Source organism: Hypanus sabinus, chromosome 6, assembly GCF_030144855.1.
Source record: "Hypanus sabinus isolate sHypSab1 chromosome 6, sHypSab1.hap1, whole genome shotgun sequence".
NCBI lineage: Eukaryota > Metazoa > Chordata > Chondrichthyes > Myliobatiformes > Dasyatidae > Hypanus > Hypanus sabinus.
Window position 1 is genome coordinate 89,278,259 of NC_082711.1, and position 21,789 is coordinate 89,300,047.

The following is a 21,789-nucleotide window of genomic DNA, read 5'->3' on the forward strand; positions in this document are numbered from 1 at the left end:
TCTTCTTTTTAAGAAAAGGTGAACAAAATTTATTATGGCAGCTCAATAGTTTAACATCAGTAGTGTAAACTCTGTCAGAGACATTAAAGGGAATGCTCTTCAATGTCAACCTGGATTTGCAAAAAGGATAATTAATCTCATTAACACCATTCATTAGATGAAACAGAAAGATTCGTTGAATAATATTAAAAAAATGACTAATCTGGTGAATCAATTTTACATGCACTCGTATTTTCCTTTTACCCAAACTTTTCTGAAATCAGAAAATGCAAAAACTCCACATCTAGTCTGCCTTCATGTTACTCACCCCTCCTTTCAAGATCTCACCCAATGAGGCCCTCCATTGGTCACAGTCGACCATGGGTGTTGCATTCTATCTCAGTACACAAGCCAGGCATTACAACATGGAGAGCAAACTGTTGCCCATGCAGCAGGCTTCCTCTTTCCACACAGCTGATGAATCCAAAAAAAGGGCAGAGACTGATACAGTTTGGCACCAGCAGTGTTGCAGGAGTTGCCAGTCAGCATTGAACTCGACATAGGGCTGCCTTAGGGACTCCAGTTTCATCATTTTCCTCGGGCTTACTTCCAAAGCATCTCCCAAGAGTGGGTATAGCCACAAGGCAGTGGAGGTTTGAGATCAGAGTTTTCCTTCTCCTAAATGAGCTGCCAACCTAGGTTGACTAGCCCCATTTGCCGAGATGAACTCACCGAATTAACCATGATAAATAGTTGAATCTGGCAAGTTACTGACTCCTACACAAATCACAGGTAAGAACAGAAGTGTGGATTCAACTATGTCCATAGAAATATTTAAATAGAGAATTAGTATTGTCAGTACTAAATCATATTGGACCTTTTGCCCTTTGCAAAATTTAGATGGCATCTGCAAAATGGGGGGTACAAATTTTCCTCTGCATATTTGATTGTACACAGTGTGTGTGCACTTTCTTTACAAGTTTACCCACTACGTTCACCCCAACTAAGCAAAATAATCATATATGAGGAAATCTGCAGATGCTGGAAATTCAAGCAACACACACAAAATGCTGGTGGAACACAGCAGGCCAGGCAGCATCTATAGGAAGAAGTACAGTACAATATTTTGTGTGTTAAAAGAATCATATATTGGGCAGAAAAAAAATCACTATTTAACCAAATAATGAGGATTTCAGTTAAAATAACCTGTAATAATCCGGTAATTTAAATAATAAGGGGTTTGATGACAGTTGTAACTTTAAAGTCACTTTTTGCACAAGGTAGCAAAAATAAAAAGGGTGGATTGCCATGGGAAAAAAATTGCTTAAAACCACTGGACTTAAAATCAGCCATAATGGAAGTTAGTCAGTGATCTAAGGGAAAGTTTCAAAGAGGAAGCTGTAGAAAGTGATTCTAGTTTAAGATGGTGCTGGTGAAGCACAGCATCGACTTCCTGGCAGAAAAGAAAACTACTACCTCTTTATTAATCACATTTTTTCTTGAAAATGATCTCTGCAATCAATAGACTGTAACTTTTCTCCTGCAGTTGAACTTTTGAATCGCCTGTATGACCTGGAAATTTTACAGGGTAATAGTCCTAGAGACTTGATCAGAACTCCAAATACAATCCAATATTTGGATTGTATTTCACCTGTGCCTCTACACCTTTCTCTGCATCTGGATCCTTAACTTCCTCAGTCAGTGATAATTGGTAACAACATCACCTCCTCATTGATGATCAATACAGGTGCACTTCAAGACTGTGTGCTTAGTCTACTGTTCCACTTTCCATACTCAGATGACTATATACTTAACTATATAAAAATTTGCTGACAACACCACCGTTGTTGGACAAATCACATGTGGTGTGGCATCCGTTAGTCTCGCAAGACCATGGATCTACGCCTGGAAAGTCTTGCTTCAGTTATCTTCAAGGCGCAGGCCTGGGCAAGGTTGTATAGAAGACCGACAGTTGCCCATACTGCAAGTATCCCCTCTCCACGCCACTGATGTTGTCCAAGGGAAGGGCAAGGGCCGATACAGCTTGGCACCAGTGTGGTATTACACGTAGTAATGAGTCAGCAAACAGGAACTAGATGGGACACCTGATCAAATGATACCACAACAACCTCTCACTCAACATCAATAAAGCTGAATGAGTGATGCTGGTGCCAGGAAAGAGAAGGAGTACGAATATGCACCCATCTACATTTTGGGAAGGGTGGTGAAGATGGCTAGCTGCTTTAAATTCCTGGCCGTTATTATATCAAATGACATGCCCTGGGGCCAGCACATAAATGCAATCATAAGGAAGATATTGTGGTGCCTCTAACTTCTTAGAACATTAAGGAGGTTCAACATGTCACTCTAAAACACCCTAAACAATTTTGTGTTGAAAGCATCATAACTGGTTCCATCATGGTTGCAAGAATGTAAGAGGCAGCAGACAGGGGTGGACTAGCCTAATATATTCATCATGAGCACATCCCTCCCCACCATCAAAAGTATCTACATGAGGCTACACCTCGAGAAGGCAACATCTATCATCAAAGATCCACACTATCTGGTCCATGCAATCTTCTCACAGCTATTATCAGACAGGAGGTACAGAAGCCTGAAATCCCACACCACAAAGTTCAAAACCAATTACTTCCCTTCAACCATTTGGTTCTTAAACCAACTTGCACAATCCTAATCACTACCTACTAACTATATACAGCAGCAACAATATGACCACTTAGCACTACAAGACTTCCCTTTTTTAAATTCTAATTGTGCTCTTTCTGTATAATTTCTACAATTCATGTTTAATTTATGTTTCTTTTGTGAATGTTGTGACTCTAATTCTATCTAACTGTGACACCACTACATGTAAGCTTTTCATTGCACCTATGCATACAAATACTTGAGATAATGACAATAAACTTGACTTTGCTTTTGACTAACTAAAATTAAAATGAACTATTGGCACATATTTCTCAGGCCTAACACATATTTATTCATTGCTGGTGTACACATTTTGCACAGAATGTACAAATAGCTTTTAATCTACATTCCTTGCTCTTTAGTTGCAATGAACTTTTAATCTGAAAACCAAGAATAAGTGTGGGTATGTTCTGATAAGACATTTTGAGAGGTGATCTGTCATAAGAGTTTATAATAAAAGCTGGAGCAGATACAGTGCAACTATTTTCTGTACTGTGTGGTACAGCGTGGCAAGAAGAGGAGAGGGATTCAGTACAAGACTTCAACTGGCCCATTTTAGACCATAAGACCATATAGTGCATTATCAGGGAGCAAACTTTCACACAAAGTGTAGAAATCTGGAACTTTTGTCCAAAGTGCTGAGTCAACTGAAATGAAAGTATTGAGCTGGGTTTTGCAGCAAGTATACTAATGGATATTGGTTTGGCATACAGTTCACCAGGGTTAAATCAGTTGTAACCAATGGACCTCTGACTCTGAGATTGAACATGTGCATGTTAACTGACTCAATAAAAAGTCAGAAACACCGCTAAAGTACCCCTTCCAAGCCTTCAGCACCTATTATCAAAGTCTGGCTTACATTACATTAGAATTACATTAATGCTATTTCAAAAGATAGTGAAAATCAGTGTTGGTACAGTTGTAACGCTGATTTCTCTGTAATGAATATTTGCTCAACCCGGCAAACAAAGTAAGCTCCAGAGCCGAGCCAGAAAAGGTGGCTGCCTTTGTTATTGTACCAACATCTACATCAAGATCTCCCAAGGCTGTAGAATGATACTACTAAGGTTATAACAATGCCACTGAATTTAAGGCTTCAATAAATATCAGGATTTTATTGTAAATGGGTCACAGAAGAAAGCCATAAGTATTTGAGCACTGTGTACGTCAGCATTATTGCATTAAAATGTTGTTCTCAGTTAGGATACTTCAGAGCCAGTTGGATGATTTGTAACCAAACATTCCATATTTAGGAGAAGCAATTGTTACAAAGATCTTTCACTCATGCATTCAGATGCGAATATAAATTAAAATGTGCAACCCCCTTCACTACTGCTATGAAAGGTCAATGCCGCCCTTAATAAAAAAAACACCAGTTTAACTTACAGAGAGGGATAGGTAAAACAATGGGATGAACTATGATGGGGTGAGGCAAGAGAAACTGCTGATGAAGGGGGGAGGGGGAAGGGGTAGAGGGATAGAGGGGAATTGGGGTAGAGGGGTAGCAGGGAAGAGAGTAGAGGGGAGGGACAGAGGAGAAGGGGGAGGGGAGGGGGATAATATTTTAATTAGTTCCAGAAGTGGTCATCTTTGAACCTAAGTTGAATTTCATTATAATGGTGCGGAAGTCTCAGGAAGGTCAAAATGAGAGTGGGATGGAGAACTGAAGTTGTAGAAACTGACAACCTGACATTTCCCAATCAAAGATATTCCCTTTGTCCTTTCCATTCCTTGTCCACCCTCTCTACAAGATAAAACTGTTTCTCTCTTTCCCAGTTCTGATAAAGGTCTTCAATCTGGAACGTTAACTCTAATTTCTGACCTGCTAATTGTTTCAAGCATTTTCTGACGTGATTTTTTTCAACATCTCTTTATTGCTTTTTCAGAATGAAAACACATTAAATCATCCATAGGTTTGAAAGTGCAACGAAGTTAAAGAAAAGGGAAAAATAAAATACATAAGAAATCAAAAGGAAAAAAAGACAAAAAAGCAAACACCCCACCATTAAAAAAAGCAGTCAATTCAGTTTATTACTTTCATCATCTTGAATATTGTTCTCCAGAAACTTGAGGAAAATATCCCAATTTTCCTGAAATTTGCCAAGTTTGTTTTTTGTAATGTAGCTTATCTTTTCTAGAGCAAGATAAGAAGTTATTCCTTTCAGCCATTGTGAAAGTCTACTGGTTGTTGGTTTCTTCCATAAATAGACTATGCAGTGTTTGGCTTCCAAAAAACAAATATTAAGCAGAGACCTTACATTTTTGGAGGCTACAAAGTTCTTTGGATAAATGTTCAGAATACATAATTTAGGATCACGGGGCACCTTTTTTCCAATAACTTGACTAATCAAATCTAGCACCTTCTTCTAGAAGCAGATTAGCTGGGGGCACTCCCACATACAATGGAACAGAGACCCCCTTTTGGTGATTACACTTAATGCATGTGTCTGGAATGTTGGGGTTAAAGTGATGCAACCTGATTGGAGTAATGTACTGTCTGGTTATCCATTTGTATTGTAGTAATTTAGAATGAGTATTTACTGATTGGGTTTGAACTAAGGAACAAGCTTCTGACCACTCTTTTTCTGACAAATTCTCATGCAAATTAGTTCTCCATGCCTTTACTATGTTGTTAGATGACTCTTTACATTTACTTGCATTCAAATTGTATAATACAGACACATATCCCCTAGCTTCAGATAATTTCAGAGTGATGTCTTCTAGGGAAGATAAAGGAGGGAGCTTCAAACTGTAACCTTGCCCAGACATAATAAAACTTCTCAACTGAAGGTATTTAAAAAAGTGTTTGGTTGGAATTCCATATGTGGCCTTGAGTTCTTCAAATTACATAAATGTATTGCCATTATAAAGATTAGACACCTTAGCTATGCCTCGGGTCGACCAAGTTTTAAAGCCAGGGTCTGCTCTGCCAGGCTGGAGCTATCATTACCAAAGACAGGAGTGAACTGGGATAACTGTGATGCCTCTCCCAAAGACGCGAGAGTATCATGCCAAACCATTATTGTATTTCCTAAGAAGGGGTTTTTAGTTTGTTTGACTAGTTTTTTTCTTATCTGCTGAAAATGTCTATGTATATATATAATTCTAGAGGGATATTGATTGACTGGGATTCCATTGAGACCCAAGTAAGGGAGTGATCCTTAACAAAGTAAAACATTCCTTATCTAATTCGGGCCGCCCAGAAATACCATATAAAATTTGGTAACTGTAAGCCACCTCTATCATATGGCAGATACAACAGGGAAAGCCTGAGTCTTGGACGTCTATTATCCCAGATGAAATCAGAAAAAAAAAATTCTTTAATAAATAAAAGAAAGAATATGGGGAGGGGGACACACGAGGAAATCTGCAAATGCTGGAAATTCAAGCAACACACACAGGACTCAGACAAAGGGTTTCGGCTGGAAACGTCGACAGCACTTCTCCCTATAGATGCTGCCTGGCTTGCTGCATTCCACCAGCATTTTGTGTGTGTTATATGGAGAGGAAGTGGGATAGATTGGGAAAGGTACAGAAACTTCAGTAAAATTGATATGAGCAATTTTGTCCATCTGTTTATAAGCTGAATAACTGAGACTGTGAGAGGGTTATAATTAATTGGGATAATTTTATCAATAGTAGGAGTAATTTTAACACCCAGATAAGTAAAACCCTGTTCTGACACCATAAACGGAGTTTGAAGTGGGGGATTGAGTCTCTCATCTTTATCCATGAATAATATTGCAGATTTGTTGTTGTTTATTTTATAGCCTGCAAAAGTACCAAAAGTACTTATCAAGTCAATTAAGGCAGGTAATGTTTGTTTCAAGTTGGAGCAAAACAAAATTACGTCATCTGCGTACAGGGCTATGCGATGTTCTATATCTCCTATAGAATATTCTTGCTATGTTAGCCTGTTTTCAAATTGCCATAGCAAGTGGCTCAATGGCCAGGATAAACAGGAGGGGAGACTTGTTCTTGTTCCCCTTTGGAGTTTGAAAGGTGCTGAAAAAAGCCCATTAGTTAAAATTTCAGCCTGTGGGTTAGAACAAAGCTGTATCAACCGTAGAAATTTTCCCCCTATACCAAATCTTCCTAAAACTTTAAATAATCACTGCCACTCCACTCCGTTGAAGGCTTTCTCGGCATCCAATGACATAAAGGTGCTATCAGAGCTTCCAGATTTTTCATAAAGTATACTAAGCACTCTTCAAATGTTGTGGAAGACCTGCCTTCCCTTAACAAATCCATTTTGGTCAGGATGGACCATTTTTGGCAAGAGTGGCTCCAGCCTCCTAGTTAATACCTTACAGAGAATTTTGAGATCATTGTTCAGAAGTGAGATTGGCCAATAAGATCAACGTGGGGACAGTGGTTTTCCAGGTTTTAACAGTAGTGTAATTGCTGCCAGATTAAGGGGTGGGGGGAAGGGATCCAGTGTCAAATGACTCCTGATATATATCAAGCAAAGAAGGTTTTAATTTGGTCTTAAAGATTTTACATATTTCAATCAGAATTCCTTCGGGCCCAGGAGTTTTCCCTCCCTTCATATTAGTTATAGCTTCAGACAATTCCTTAGTCTCTAAGGCGGGGGTCGGCAACCCGCGGCTCCGGAGCCACATGTGGCTCTTTTACGTCTGTGCTGCGGCTCCCTGTTACTTTGGGAAATAATTGGTTGTGGCGACCCTTTTCCTGGCACATCCGAACCGACTCACAATTAGATAGCCTACGGGGGTTTGCGAGCACAGAGCTTTGGAGCCTCTGCGCCATGGGGGGCAGGTTGAGGGAGGCTTAAAAGTGAGGCTGAAGATTTCGAATAAAGTTTTATCCTTCGACTGCAGTTACCGACTCCGTGTCGTAATTTTAGCGCTGCGTGTAGCACACCGCTACATGGTCAGTATTTAATTAAAATGTATTTTATGTTAGTTTGTTAGTTTTTGAAATGTAAATCTAAATTTGAAGATTATGGTGATCTTGTACAATCTAAATAAGATGTGTGGCGACCCATTTCCTGACACATCCGAACCGGCTCACAATTAGCCAGCGTTCAGGCTAAGGGAGATAGCCTACGGGGGTTTGTGAGTACGTGTCTTTTGCAGCATCCGCGCCCATGGGGGGCGGGTTGAGGGAGGCTTAAAAGCAAGGCTGTTTAGTTCGAATAAAGCTATCTTTGACTGCAGTTTACTGACTGCGTGTAGCAACCGCTACGTGTTTTTATCGCTGGCTGTCCAGAGGGGAGGTGCTGAAACGCTTTGTCGTGTGTCTGGAAGAAGTGAAAACTTTCCTGGGCAGCAAAGGGCTCAACTTTCCTGAACTGGAACAGCCAGAGTGGCTGGAAAAGCTACACTTCATGGTAGACATGACAGCGCACCTGAACACGCTGAACACAGCTCTTCAACGGGGTAAGGACGTACAGCCCTGCACATGTTGGAGGATGTTTTGGCATTCGAGCGCAAGTTGACGTTGCTTGCCAGAGATTTACAGAAAGGCACATTGTCTCACTTGCCCAATTTGAGAGAGTTCAAACAATGTCACGACATGATAATTTCGGAGTATTTACATTCTGCAATCATCGCAATGCAAACATCGTTTGGGAAACGCTTCTGTGAGTTCAGAGAGGAAAAAAACACATTATCCTTCCCGGTCACTCCCCTAAGCATCGATCCATCCCTACTGAATACGACTGCATTGTCAGGTGTGAGTCAACCTGAACAACTATGATAAATATTTTAATTGCCTATTATTTTACGTATATTCATATGTTTTCATTGTTCAGTGAAATAGTCCTTTTATTTTTCAGGCTGACAGCTGGCTGATGTTATTTTTGATTTGCTGCTGGCGGCAAATTTAAGTTTGGCGTTTTTCATAAATACAAGAAGGACTCAAATAGACGTTGAGTATTTTACTTAAAAGTAACCTTTAACCTAACGTCTTTTTTTCGGAGTTCAAAATGTTTCTGTTGCATGCAGAAATGTAATTTCGTTTTCTCTGCAGGAGTTCATCAATTTCATAAATGCAACACATTATAGTTTGTTTATACATAGCATAAAGGCAAAACAAAACGTTGTATGCAGTGTTATTTCATTTTAAATGTCAAACGGGTTTTGCGGCTCCCAGTGTTTTCTTTTCTGTGGGAAACGGGTCCAAGTGGCTCTTTCAGTGGTAAAGGTTGCTGACCCCTGCTCTAAGGTAAACTTCAGCGAGGACAAGGACGTTTCATCCAGGGGTGTAAATTCTATCAAGTCGAGAAATTCCTTTTGTATTTGTGAAGCTGAATCTGGATATTCTGAACTATACAGATTGTGGTAAAATCTCAAAAAGATATTGTTTATTTCTTTTGGGTCGGCAGTTGTCACCCCCCTCATCTGATTGTGTGGAGTTTATTGCCCTTTCAGTTTGTACCTGTTTGATGCACCAGGCCAAGAGTTTACCAGCCTTTTCACCCTGCTCAAAATAGCATTGCTTCAGTCTCATCAAACTTTTTGTTGCCTTATTAATGGACAATACATTATACTTAGCTCTCAGTTTGTTAAGTTCTGCAAAGAGCTGCTGAGAGGGATTTTGAAATATTTCAGATTCAGTCTCTTTTATTCTTTTTTCAAGCTGTTCTATTTCCAAACTAAAAGATTATGTTTAAAGCTGGTAAAGCTGATCATCTGACCTCTTAGAAAGTCTTTAAAGGCTTCCCACCTTATAGCAGCAGATATCTGGTCCATATTATTTCCAAAATAGTAGTCTATCCGTTCTCCAATAAACTCAATAAATTCTGGATCCCTAAGCCAAATCGTCTGAAGCCGCCATCTTGGAGAGTAATGTAAAGCATTAGGCAGGTGCAAGATAAATGAAACTGGGGTGTGATCTGAGATTATTATGCTATTGTACCAGCGGCTTATAATTGTGGATATTAAAGCAGCTGAAACTAAGTAATAATCAATTCTGGAAAAGGTCTGGCAAGTGCTAGAATAGCAGGAAAAAGTTTATCCGGGTACTTCCTTTTCCACACACCAGCTAAATTAAAGTCTTTAGCACATTGCAATAACTCTTTTCTTGTGTGATGGTGAAAGGTATCTATCCCATTAGATCTGTCTAGTTCAGGTTGAAGTGCACAATTGAAATCACCACCTAGAATAAATGGCCTGGCAGAGCAGCTAATGATAAAAACAGATGTCTGAAAAGAGCTGGATTGTTCCCATACGCATTGACCAAATTAAGCCTGACTGAGAAAATTTCACATTGAATAACAAGGTATCTGCCAGATTGGTCTTCAGTAACATTAACAAGGTGGAAAGGCACCGACTTAAGTATAAGGGTAATTACCCCCACCCACCCCCGTGAGTGTGTTCTGAAAGAGGCTGAGAAAACCTGTCCCAGCCATCTCCTCCTTACTCTAACCACATCCTCGGGGTTAAATGGGTCTCCTGCAAAAAAACTATTTTGGCTTTTAACTGCCTTATCCATCTCCTAACTTGCTTTAACTTGACAAGTTTATTTAATCCTCTTACATTCCAAGAGGTAAACTGAAGTTTGCAGGGCATAGGCTATTAGTTATAATTTCAATCATGTTTAGCTGAATTGATTTAAAATGACTGCTAACTGAAATTACAACGTAACAAAAAAACAGTAAAAACCAGTAAATAGTAACTAGAACACTGTAAACATAACTTAGTGTACTCCCCGAACTTAAATACACCCACCCACCCTACGATGAACACCTCCTGACGGCCCCGAAAGCAAGCCTAATTATGGAGTTTAACTGGTCCTCCCACGCTGTCGTCACGGTGAGGAACAGCATGCTCAACAGCCAGAACAGAGCCCCAACATTATTAGTAGTAGAGAATATTACAATTGTAGTTACAGTGCCACTATTCAAGCAAAAGTCAAAAAACTGCTGTACTGTCCCACTTGCCCGCAGCCTCCAAGTTGTAGTCATTCAGCTCCTGCACAAATTTCTCCGCTGCCGGTACACTGTCAAAAGTGTGGCATTTTCTTTTGTAGGTCACCAGCAGTTCAGCAGGGTGAAGTATCCCATACTGTAGGTCCAGGATGGAAAAAGAGGCTAACTCTTTCTTCTCTGGTTCGGCAGAGACGTCAGGGAAAAACATGATTCTCTGATTGTTGAGACGTACAGGTTCTCTCAGCCTGGCACCCTTCATAACCCGGATCTTGTCCACATAGTTCAGTAGCTTCATTATCACTGCCCTGGGTCCCTTAGCCAACTGTGCTTCAACTTCGTTAGCCCTGCCACTTTTGTGGATTCTCTGTCAGCAGGGGCCCAGGGAAGTTTTCAGCAGCAAGCACCTCAGGGATCCATTTTTCCAAAAAAATAGACCATATCAGTCCCTTCCACCCTCTCCGGGAGACCCACCAGGCGAAGGTTAGAACAGTGGCTATGATTTTCCAAGTTGTCCACTTGAAGCGCTAATGCCTCCATAGCTGCTTTCATGGTTGTATTCTGATTACGAAGAGAGGTGATGTCATCTTGATTAGTGCTCATTCTATCTTCGGCTTCTGTAATGCACACTGTGACAGCTTTCAGATCAGCTTGTACTCCTTGTATAGCGTTTAGTAGCCCATCAAATCTCAACACAAAGTCATCTTCCATTGCTTGAATAGCATTTAGGATTTGGTTCGGACCTGCTGCCATGCTAGCATCTGTTGCCTCTTTATCACCAGCGTTGTCATTAGCTTGCACCGCATGGCTGCAGGTGAAGTCCAATTTCAAAAACTTTTGCATCTACTTTGTTGGTTTCGGTGGCATTAAGGCTATCACTCAGTTTCCAATCAGACAAACTGGAGCTGTTCAGGTAATTCAAAGTTGTTTCTTTGAGTAATTTCAAAGCTTTTCGGAGGAACTCTGACCCACGTCTGCTCAGTCTTTATTGACAAAAAGCATATACAGTCAAAGCAGGTAGGTGAAATTAAGACACAGAAATGCTGTGAATAGCAGAACAGGTTCAAAGGACTACCACTGGTGAAATCAAGGGTTATGTTAATTGCATAGGAAAATAGATGCCAAAAAGCTCTATGATTTTATTGAATGACAGATCAGGCTTGATATGCTGTGCACCCTATACCTGCCAGTATTTCTTATGTTTATATGTTCTGGTACTTGTTCTAGATAATTTATCAGTGAGTACAGTGGATTCTGGTTAGTTAGGACACATTAGGAACAGTACATTTGGCCCAATTAACCAAAGTTTCATAGAAGTAGTTAAAAAGGCATAAAAAAGACGAGTAACTGAGTAACAAGTTATGTATTTAAATGAAATAAAGAACAAATTAGAACACTAACAACGTTACTACAGTACTATAAAACTGTGTATTAGTTCCTAATTGTTATCGACAAAGGAATTCATCCAGTGAGGACTGCAGTGTATGGGGTATCCTGGGAGGGGCAGCACCTCCTACGAAGAGCTGGTCATGTCCATTCCGGGGCAGCTCTCTCACGTTTGGTTCCCACCAGACACTCAGTTCTCACCTGTGGCACCAAGTAGCTACTTGTATGCGACAGTGACCACACCCCAGTACATCGCTTCAGCAGGCAGGATAAAACAGCCGAGTGTAACCAGCAGACCTCATTGCTGGTGAAATAGAAACATGCCTGTCCTAGCATTTAAAGTCAATTCTGGCATACTGGGCAGATGAGGTTAACAGTGAGATCCAAAGGCCCAAAAGGGAGTTGTACAATGCTTCATGGAGAGCAAAAGGCATGATGAAGCATAGAAGAAGCCATGGTTATGTACTGCAACCAAGGAAAACCCCAGTCTATGACAGCTGCTCATACCACTGGGCCTGGACTTCCAAGGTTGCGAGTGGAACTGTCCCAGTGCAATGCCTTTTCCATTTTAAAAATGAACATTAGCATAGTCACATAATGTAGATAATGGACTGCCTTCATATAACATTTTCAATGATTGCATCCTCCAAATCTTCATTTTCATTGTAACATTCAAAGTGATTGATGATACCTTCAAATTCTGAACTGAATTGTCTCCATTCACATTCCTCCAACAAGCACAGCAGTCCAGGATTACATGCAAGAACATTCAAACATGGGCTGATTAATGAGAGGTAAATTCGGTGCCACAAGAATGCCAAGCAGGCATAATCTCCAAAAAGGGTGTTCATCCAGACCATCCTTAATGTTGAATGTCATTACCATGGCTGATTTCATCACCATCAATATCTGATTCATCACCAATGATCAGAAACATATCTGGGCTAGATATATTAATACTATTGCTGTTTGAAGCAGTTCAAGGGCTGGGTATTCTACTGTGAGTGCCTCTCATCCACACCCAAAACTTTTCCACCATTTACAAGGCACAAGCCAGCAATGGGATAGAATACACTACACTTGCCTGGATAAGTGTAGCTTCAAAACACATTGAAGTCTTGACATCAGTCAGGATAAAGCAACTCACCCAGTAATCTAAGTACTAACTCCCTCTGCTACCAATACACAGCAATTGTGTATCATCCATAAAATGTACAATTACTTCATTAAGTTACCCCAACAGCACCTTCCAAATCAGCGTATTCCGCCACTAAAAAGAATGACAACAGATACCAGAAGTACCCCCTACCCACGCCATTAGGTTACCTTCCAAGTCATACATCATTCTAATTGGAAATAAACTGTTGTTCATTCATCAATACTAGATCTAAGTCCTGGAACTCCCTCCCAAGAGTGTATCAGAGTATTTTCATCCACAGAAGTGTAGCAGATCCAGACGACGGCTTTGCAAGAACTTAAGGGTAGTTATGAATAGTCATGAAGACCTTAAGAGTAGCAATATGTACAACTTAATAAAACAAATAAATAAATAGGTCAAACAATGCTAACTTGCCAACAATCCTATCACTGCCACTCAACTTGGATACCAAGAACCTCATCTTGCTCCAGACCTTTTTCTGAAACAGACATAAGAATTGAATTCCAGCAGTAGATGAAAATTACTTCCCTACATTTCAAGACTTATATAGCACATAAGTAAAACAGCTCATTCAACTGACACCCAAATCACCTCCTTAAAAATGCAATCACTCCACTATTCATGCACTGTGGCTGAAGGGTGCGTCTTCCACAAGACACCTTTTTGACAACACCACCCAGACTTACAAATTCTCCCAGTTGGAGCATAGAAGGTTGAGGGGGGACTTGATAGAGGTATTTAAAATTATGAGGGGGATAGATAGAGTTGACGTGGATAGGCTCTTTCCATTGAGAATAGGGGAGATTCAAACAAGAGGACATGAGTTGAGTTAAGGGGCAAAAGTTTAGGGGTAACATGAGGGGCAGCTTCTTTACTCAGAGGTTGGTAGCTGTGTGGAATAAGCTTCCAGCAGAAGTGTTAGAGGCAGGTTTGATTTTGTCATTTAAAAAAAAAATTGAATAGGTATATGGACAGGAAAGGAATGGAGGGTTATGGGCTGAGTGCAGGTCAGTGGGACAAGGTGAGAGTAAGCGTTCAGCACGGACTAGAAAGGCCGAGATGGCCTGTTTCCATGCTGTAATTGTTATATGGTTACATATGGTTATATGGAGGGTAAAATAGCACCTACAAGTTCTCCTCCAATAAACTGCCATTCTGTAAACATCTGTAGTCAAAATATAGAAGCTTCCTATTTTTGGGGACTTCAAGAGTATCATTATGACAAAGAATGTTCCACTTTAAAAAAAAGACAATTCATCAACTCAAAGTTCAATTATCATTGAAACAAAAGAGGTCAGGCCATCACCCCCAGTCTCCCACTCTTTACCAACTGTTCAGCAAATTATTGTCTCTCTTGTATAAAATCAAGTAGACAGCAGATGTTGGTTATCTGAGACACCGCTTATCACATTCTCTTTTTAAAAGCACTGTTTATGTTACCATCACTCTACAGCCAGTAAATTCTACATCCTAATCACTCTCTGAGTAAAAAATTCTCACACTCCATTTAAATATTTTGCCCCAAATTTTGTAACACTATTCCTGATCTTTAAACTATCTAGTAATGTTAAAAAAGTTCCCCTTGTTTATCTTTTCTAACCCAATCAAGATCTTGCACCCCTCCCAACATTCCTTAGTTTCAAGGCAAACAACCTCTCAGTTCTCCAATTTAATCCTGAGGTGGAAATCCCTTAATTCTAAAACCATTCTAGTAAAGGCTTTTTGTTATCTCTGGTGGGCTTCCACATCATTCCTATTGTGCCTTGACTAGAACTGGATACATTACTCCATTCAAAACCAGAAAACATAAGTTCAGTGCAACTTCCATACTTGGCTTGTTAACAAATTCTTAGATCTCATACGCTTCAATAGCCATTCTTCAAACATCTCGTTCAACTTTCAAGCATTTTTGAACATACAAACATCCAATCTAAGTCATCTTGGTATCTCTCACTACCTTCCTCTTGTATGCCACTGTTTTTATCAAGGTTAGCATTAACTGCAATTTGGAAATTTTACCCTGTTTGCTCATGTCTAAGATATAAAAGAATGTGGTTCCAGCATTAATCCTGAGAGACAATACTCTCCATCATCATCCAATCAGAAAAATAAGTGCCACTCTTTTGTTTTCTGCCTTGCACCAATTTCCTGACCACACCACTAATAGCCCTTTAATTCAGAGATCTCAAATTTGTGAACAAGCCTCTTGTGATCTTCGATCAAACACTTTCTGAAAAACCATCTACTACAATCTTTTCACCAGCCTTCTCTATTACCACATTAAGTAATTAAATATTTAGTCAATCACACTTTGCTTTTAACATCTTAATGTTGACTCTGCTTCTTCAAATGAAACTTCTGACTTAGAATTAGAATTCTCTCTAAATTTTTTGAGGCTTTTGCACAACACAGGCTAAACAGGTTGCAAGGCTTTTTTGAACAAAGTTGTGATAAAGACTATTTTCCAACCTAGTCTCCTTGATTGAACAATAGTTGCTCAACATGCTGGCAATCTCACATGCCATAAATGAATAAAAACCATGGGTTTATTTGTATAAAGAAACAACAGAGCAGAACATCCTAGGATTATTTCAATCTTTCAACATTATCTTTACACTTAATGGCTGCTGTTGTGAAAATATCTACTGCAGCAGTTAATTGATACTGACCAACAGTCAGATTTTCACTGGGATCTCACCAAAGTGCATAACTCTTAGAAAAAACAAAGCTATTGGCAAAATCATTGAATGTCTTCAAGCACCAAAGTTTAAATGATCAATAACTTTTTAAAAAAGACCTTACATTTCTATGGTAAATTATCATGCTCTTCAGAGATTTGAAATGTATTGGAAACAGCTATTTATTTTAACACAAGGTCAGAACAGCTAACATACAACTTAGCATAGACTCAGAGACAGAGAAAAGATAAATAACTAAATGTTTGAGCTAAGTATTGGAGAGACAAAATATTTATAAAGTAACTGAAGATCGCTGGCTATTTTGGAGTCATGAAAATAATAATTCTTCTTTCAAACATTATATCTATCACAAAGCTAGACAATGCTTCGGCATTGCACCTCCAGTTATAATCTGATTAGAATGGAGAATTGCAATGGTATTGCTTGGAACGTGATACTGGAGTGCTGCTGAGATTGGTGCTGGGTTCGTTGTTGTTTGTCATTTGTATCAGCAATCTGGATGTTAATGTGGTTAACTGGATCAGCAAATTTAGAGAAGACACCCATCAGCGAGGAAATGATCAAAACTTGCAGTGGGATCTGGACCAGCTAGAAAAATGGGCTAAAAAATGGCAGATGGAATTTAATGCAGCCAAGTGCAAGATCTGCAAAGGGATCTGGGAATACAACTCCATAATCTGTTATAAGTGGCATCACAGGTAGACAGGGTCATAAAGAAAGCTTTTGGCATATTAACCTTCATAAATCAATGTAGTGAGCACAGGAGAGGGGATGTTATGTTGAAGTTGTGTTGAAGACATTGATGAGGCCTAATTTGGACTGTGATGTTCAGCCACCTATCTATAGGAAAGATGTAAATAAGAGTACAGAGAAAATTTACAAGGATGTTGTTGGGTCTGGAGGATCGGAGTTATATGGAAAGACTAAATAGATTAGGACTTTATTCCTTGGAACGTTAGAGGACTGAGGAGATTTGATAGAGGTGCACAAAATTATGAGGGGTATAGATAGGGTAAATGCAAGCAGCCTTTTTCCACAGAGGTTGGGTGGGACAACTAAAGGTCATAGGTTAAGGGTGAAAGGTGAAAAGTTTAAGGGGAAATTGAGGAGAAATAAGGAGAAACTTCTTCACTCAGAGGGTCATGAGAGTGTGGAACAAGCTGCCAGCGCAAGTGGTGCATGCGAGTTCAATTTGAACTTGCAAGTTTGGATAGGTACATGGACGGTAGGGGTTTGAAGGGCAGTGGTCCTGGTGCAGGTCAATGGGAGTAGGCAGTGTAAATGGTTGAGCACAGACTAGATGGGCTGAAAGGTCTGTTTCTATGCTGACCTTTTCTATGACTCTATGACCAATGGAATATTTCAGCTATAAGAACTAGACTGGCTGGGTTTGTTTTCCTTGGAGAAAAGAAAGTTGAAAAGAGATCTGAGGTACAAAAAATTATCAGAGCTATTGATAGGGTAGACTGTGAGACACTTTTCCTCTTAGCAAATGTGTCTATAACCAGGGTGCATAGATTTAAGGCAAGAGATAGGAGATTTGAGGGAACATTATATTCTTCACTCAGGGAAATAGTTGAAATTAGCAATAACCTAATGGCAGATCAGAATCAGCATCAGATTTGTTATCACTGACACATGATATGAAATTTGTTGTTTTGTAGCAGCAATACAGTGCAAATACATAAAATTGCAAAAATAAATATAGTGTAAAAAAGGAATAATAAGGTAGAGTTCATGGACTATTCAGAAATATGATTGTGGAGGAGAAGGAGCTGTTCCAAAGTTATTGAATAAAGGTCTTCAGGATCATTTACCTCTTCCCTCATGTTAGTAATGAGAAGAGAGCACGTCTCAGATGGTGAGAGTTCTTAGTAATGGATGCCATCGTCTTGAGGCACCACCTCTTGAAGATGCCCTTGACGGTGGAAAGAGTGATGCCTATGATGGAGCTGGCTGAATGTCTAATCCTCTGCAGCCTCTTACAATCCTGTGCATTAGAGGCTCCATAACAAGCTGTGGTGTAACCAGTCAGAATGCTCTCTATGGTGCATCTGAAGAAATTTGCAAGTCTTTACTCACATACCAAATCTTTTCAAATTCCTAATAAAGTAGAGTGGTTGTTGTGCCTTATTCATGATTCCATCAATGTGTTGAGTCCAAGATAGATTCTACAGCACTTAATAAGCATTAAAACATGCATGTGTTGAAATGCCAAGATTTATGTGGTACTGAAGACTATGAACCAAGTGCTGAGATAGGGGATTAGTATTAACAGATGTTGGCATACAGATGATGGTGTAAGGGTTCTGTTTCCAGGCTATTCTACAGTAAGACTACAAGAGGATGAACCTTGGGCTTTTGAATTTGAAAAGAATTCTGTCTAGCTAGCACAATGGTAACAAGTTAATTTCTACTTTACAACTCAGCATCTATATGAGCCATGACGGAAAATACAAAAATTAGTTTTACAATTGACAATATGGACCCTACCTGTTCTGAAACATGTAAAATTAGTAATGAGGTTGCATCAATGTTCTGTGGTAATACTACGAAAATGTATTAAAGTCAACCAACTCGATACAAAATCCATGTAGCTTCAACTGAGACTAAAGTAGAACCAGACATGGATTTTATTTTTTTGTGGAAATAATATTATCATACTATGCATAATAATATAATTATTTAAAATTTAATACCAATAGTCATGTTCAGTAAGCTAGATTGTGTCTGGGATGTTAAAAATTATTCAAAGTTACATATATACCAATACAATCCAACCAAATCATTATACAAAATACTATTCATGGTCCCACTATATTGTCTATGAAATAAGGTAAATAAAGGAATAGTCAAAATATATACACCAATATCAATTAAAAACGTCTTTTCAGTGTTGATCCTGAACTTCCTCAAGGCTATTAAAACGCTTTCACGTCATGATGAGCACATAATCAATTTCTACATGTTTAGCTGCCAAGATCAATAAGTTGTACTCTTAATACAAAAATTCCTAGTGATAGATGGTATATTGATAAAACAATGAAAATAAATTGCTAGTAATTTATTTTATTAAAAGTAACCTTTTAATTTTAACTTCATTGGTAACAGTCTTTCATACAGTGGATTCAGGCGGACTTGCCAACAAGTATGGTAAGTTTTCATACAACTCTGGGGAAAATACAGATTTTCGTATATGGGTAACCAAAACAAGGTTTGGCTCCTTTCTACCTGAATAACAGATCATAGTCTAGATGTTCCTTCTATCAACTAAAATGCTAACAGTATGTACCTAAGCGAACAACAAGTAAATTCACTGATGAGATGCCCCTGGCAACACGGTGAAGGGGGATGGACACAACTCCGTGGTAGTCCGGCAAGCACACCAGAACAACTCCCATTCCCTCCAAGGAGAGCTCGGAGAGCAACCAACCCACTGTGGGGTCTCACTCTACCCTGACGCTAGCAAGGAGCCAGGGCTGGGACACATGGTGCCGGCCCTGGTACCTCAGTCGCCTCACCTCCGCTCCAGTACCTGGACGATTCTCTGCTTCATCCACCTGACGTCCCGCGGCGCGTTATCGTCGAACGACATGAAGACCACATGGCTGTCGTTGGGCAGTGCGTGGAGCAGGGGGGCGAGCGCCGAATCGGAGGCCCACATGCACTCCAGGAAGCCCGATTTGTTGGTGAAGGCCTGGAAGGTGAACGACACCGGGCTGTGTTGCTGGCTCGGCGGGAAGGTCAGTGGCCCGTCTAGCGTGTCGACCGTGAAGTGTGGTGCATTCATGCCGGGCTCGGGCTGCCAGTCATGCCGCAAGCCGGGCCCCGACGCTGGGCTGTGGCCAGCTCCGGAGCCCGAGACCACGTCGGCCGGTGGCAGGACCAGGTCGTAGTTCGAGTCCAGCACCATCCGCTCCTTCAGCTGCCATAGATTCTCGCATCTCGCCCCATCGGGTCCATGACAAGACTCCGGTGGGGGGACAGCTCCTTTGCTCGATAGGCCGAGGCAAACGCCGAGGAGCAAAACAAGCCGGCAGCCCCTGATTACGGCACCGAATCGCTGGCGCATCGCCCCCGATACCACAGGCTTGTCCCGGACAGCGCTCAATGGAGTCGAAACACTCCTGCACCCAGCTAGGGATCTGACCTCCGGAGGACTGGTTAACGAATACACTTCTGCTTTTGGTTTCGCTTATCTTATTTTTAGTTTTCAAGTTCCCAAACTGCTATACAATTCTCAATGTTCAAATGTTATGTTTCTACTGCCGCCAAGGGATTCACAACCAATCCAGTTCCATTTCAGACATCTGAACCGGAGTGTTTTGAGTTGAAAATAGTAACTTCTGAGTGTTTAACTTTTTTAAAAAAGTTCTGTAACTCTGAAAACTAAAAAGGAGATTACAGATGAAGGAATTTTTTTTTAAAGCAGAATATGAGTGTGCACCAATCTTGTGTTGGTGCACAAAATGAGAGTGGCAAGGACAATATTTCATTATCTTCTTGAACTGTGGTAATTGGATATAGTAGTGTTTCAATACACATTGTGTTTGCTCTTATACTGAGAACCAAGTGATTTTTGCTAAAGAAGCTTTGCTGATGCATACAGTGCATCATGGTATATTAGATACTATGCTTTGCTGCCATAATAAATGATAATGCAGAGATTGAATGTTTAAGTTATATATGAAGGGAATTGTCAGCTGCAATGTCAACTTGTGTATTGTTGATCGTGGAGTTTATACCATAATAAGCCTGTTAGATAAATTTAGGAAGTTAATCATAAAATTGCTGGTGCAAAAGGAAGCAATTTCCAAATTGAAAGTGCGCTTTTTGACCTAATTCCATTTCACTAATTCTATGGACGTGTTAATGTCTAGATCAGTTGCATTCTTTGTATGCTGTGATGATTGGACTGGCACATTTATGGCGTCACTGATGTTTTATCACCCTATCTACCCATGCTGCCACCTTCAGGGATCTTTTGACTTGTACAGCAAAATTCTTAAATCTTCCCTGTTGTCCTATTATTAATTATGCATGCCCAAAATGCAGCATTTTGCACTTACTGAGATTAAATTGTTTGACCTGACTTCTGAGCTGATCAGTATCTTTCTGCAGCCTGAGGCTATGCTCCTTACTGTCCAATATAAGTAATTTATGTGTCATCCACAAATTTACTCTTGGCTCAGGTATTCTAAGTGTCAGGTTGCAAAAGAAAACCATTTATTTGCCCTTCATAGACACAAGAGACTGCAGATGCTGAAAATATTGGAAAAAAAACAATGCTGAGATAATTTAGCAACTCAAGCAGCATCTATGAAGAGAAATAAACGGTTGACATTTTGAAGGGGGCAGGAGCCACAATAAGGAAGTGGGGGAGGGGAAGAAGTACAAGCTGGCACTGATATGTGAAACCAGGTGAGGGGGAAGGGGATGATATGAGAAGCTGGGAGGTGATAGTGGGAGGCATTGAAAAGAGCAGCACTTGTTTCTTACGAGTTTCATTTGGGCCAATAAAAAGCTAAATTTAATCAGAAATGAGAAAATCTACAAATTCAAGCAACACACAAAAAATGCAGGAGCTCAGTAAGCCAGACAGCATCTATGGAAAAACGAGTACAGTCGATGTTTCAGGCCGAGACCCTTCAGTAGGAAGGCCCTGCTGAAGGGCATTGGCCCAAAACACCGACTGCACTCTTTTCATTGATGTTGTCTGGCTTGCTGAGTTCTGCCAGCATTTTGTGTGTATTGCTAGGTTTAATCAGAGCATTTATTGCAGGAGTGGACAGGGTTAGAGTGAAAAACAGCCTTGGCTCAGAATGCTTCAGTAAGAAGAGGTGGAAGCTAAGGCATGTTTCTGGGAAGTTTTTCTTTATTATTGGACAGGTAGACCGCAGGATGCATTAGCAGCAGGGGCTCATCTCTCCGTCAAGTGTTTCTCGTGTCCTCGTCGACCGAAGCCTGTT

The 21,789-nt window shown here is 40.2% G+C and overlaps 1 protein-coding gene across 1 annotated transcript in view; it reads right to left on the reverse strand.

Annotated features, from left to right (window-relative positions):
• si:dkey-256h2.1 (uncharacterized protein LOC337520 homolog) overlaps nucleotides 1-20,916 on the reverse strand; it is a 192,968-nt gene extending 172,052 nt beyond the window's left edge. Inside the window, exon 1 of the mRNA XM_059972591.1 lies at nucleotides 19,342-20,916. Within this exon, the coding sequence (XP_059828574.1) occupies nucleotides 19,342-19,892 (551 nt within the window). The 5' untranslated portion in view covers nucleotides 19,893-20,916. The remainder of the gene's footprint in view (nucleotides 1-19,341) is intronic.
• Nucleotides 20,917-21,789: the final 873 nt, after the last annotated feature.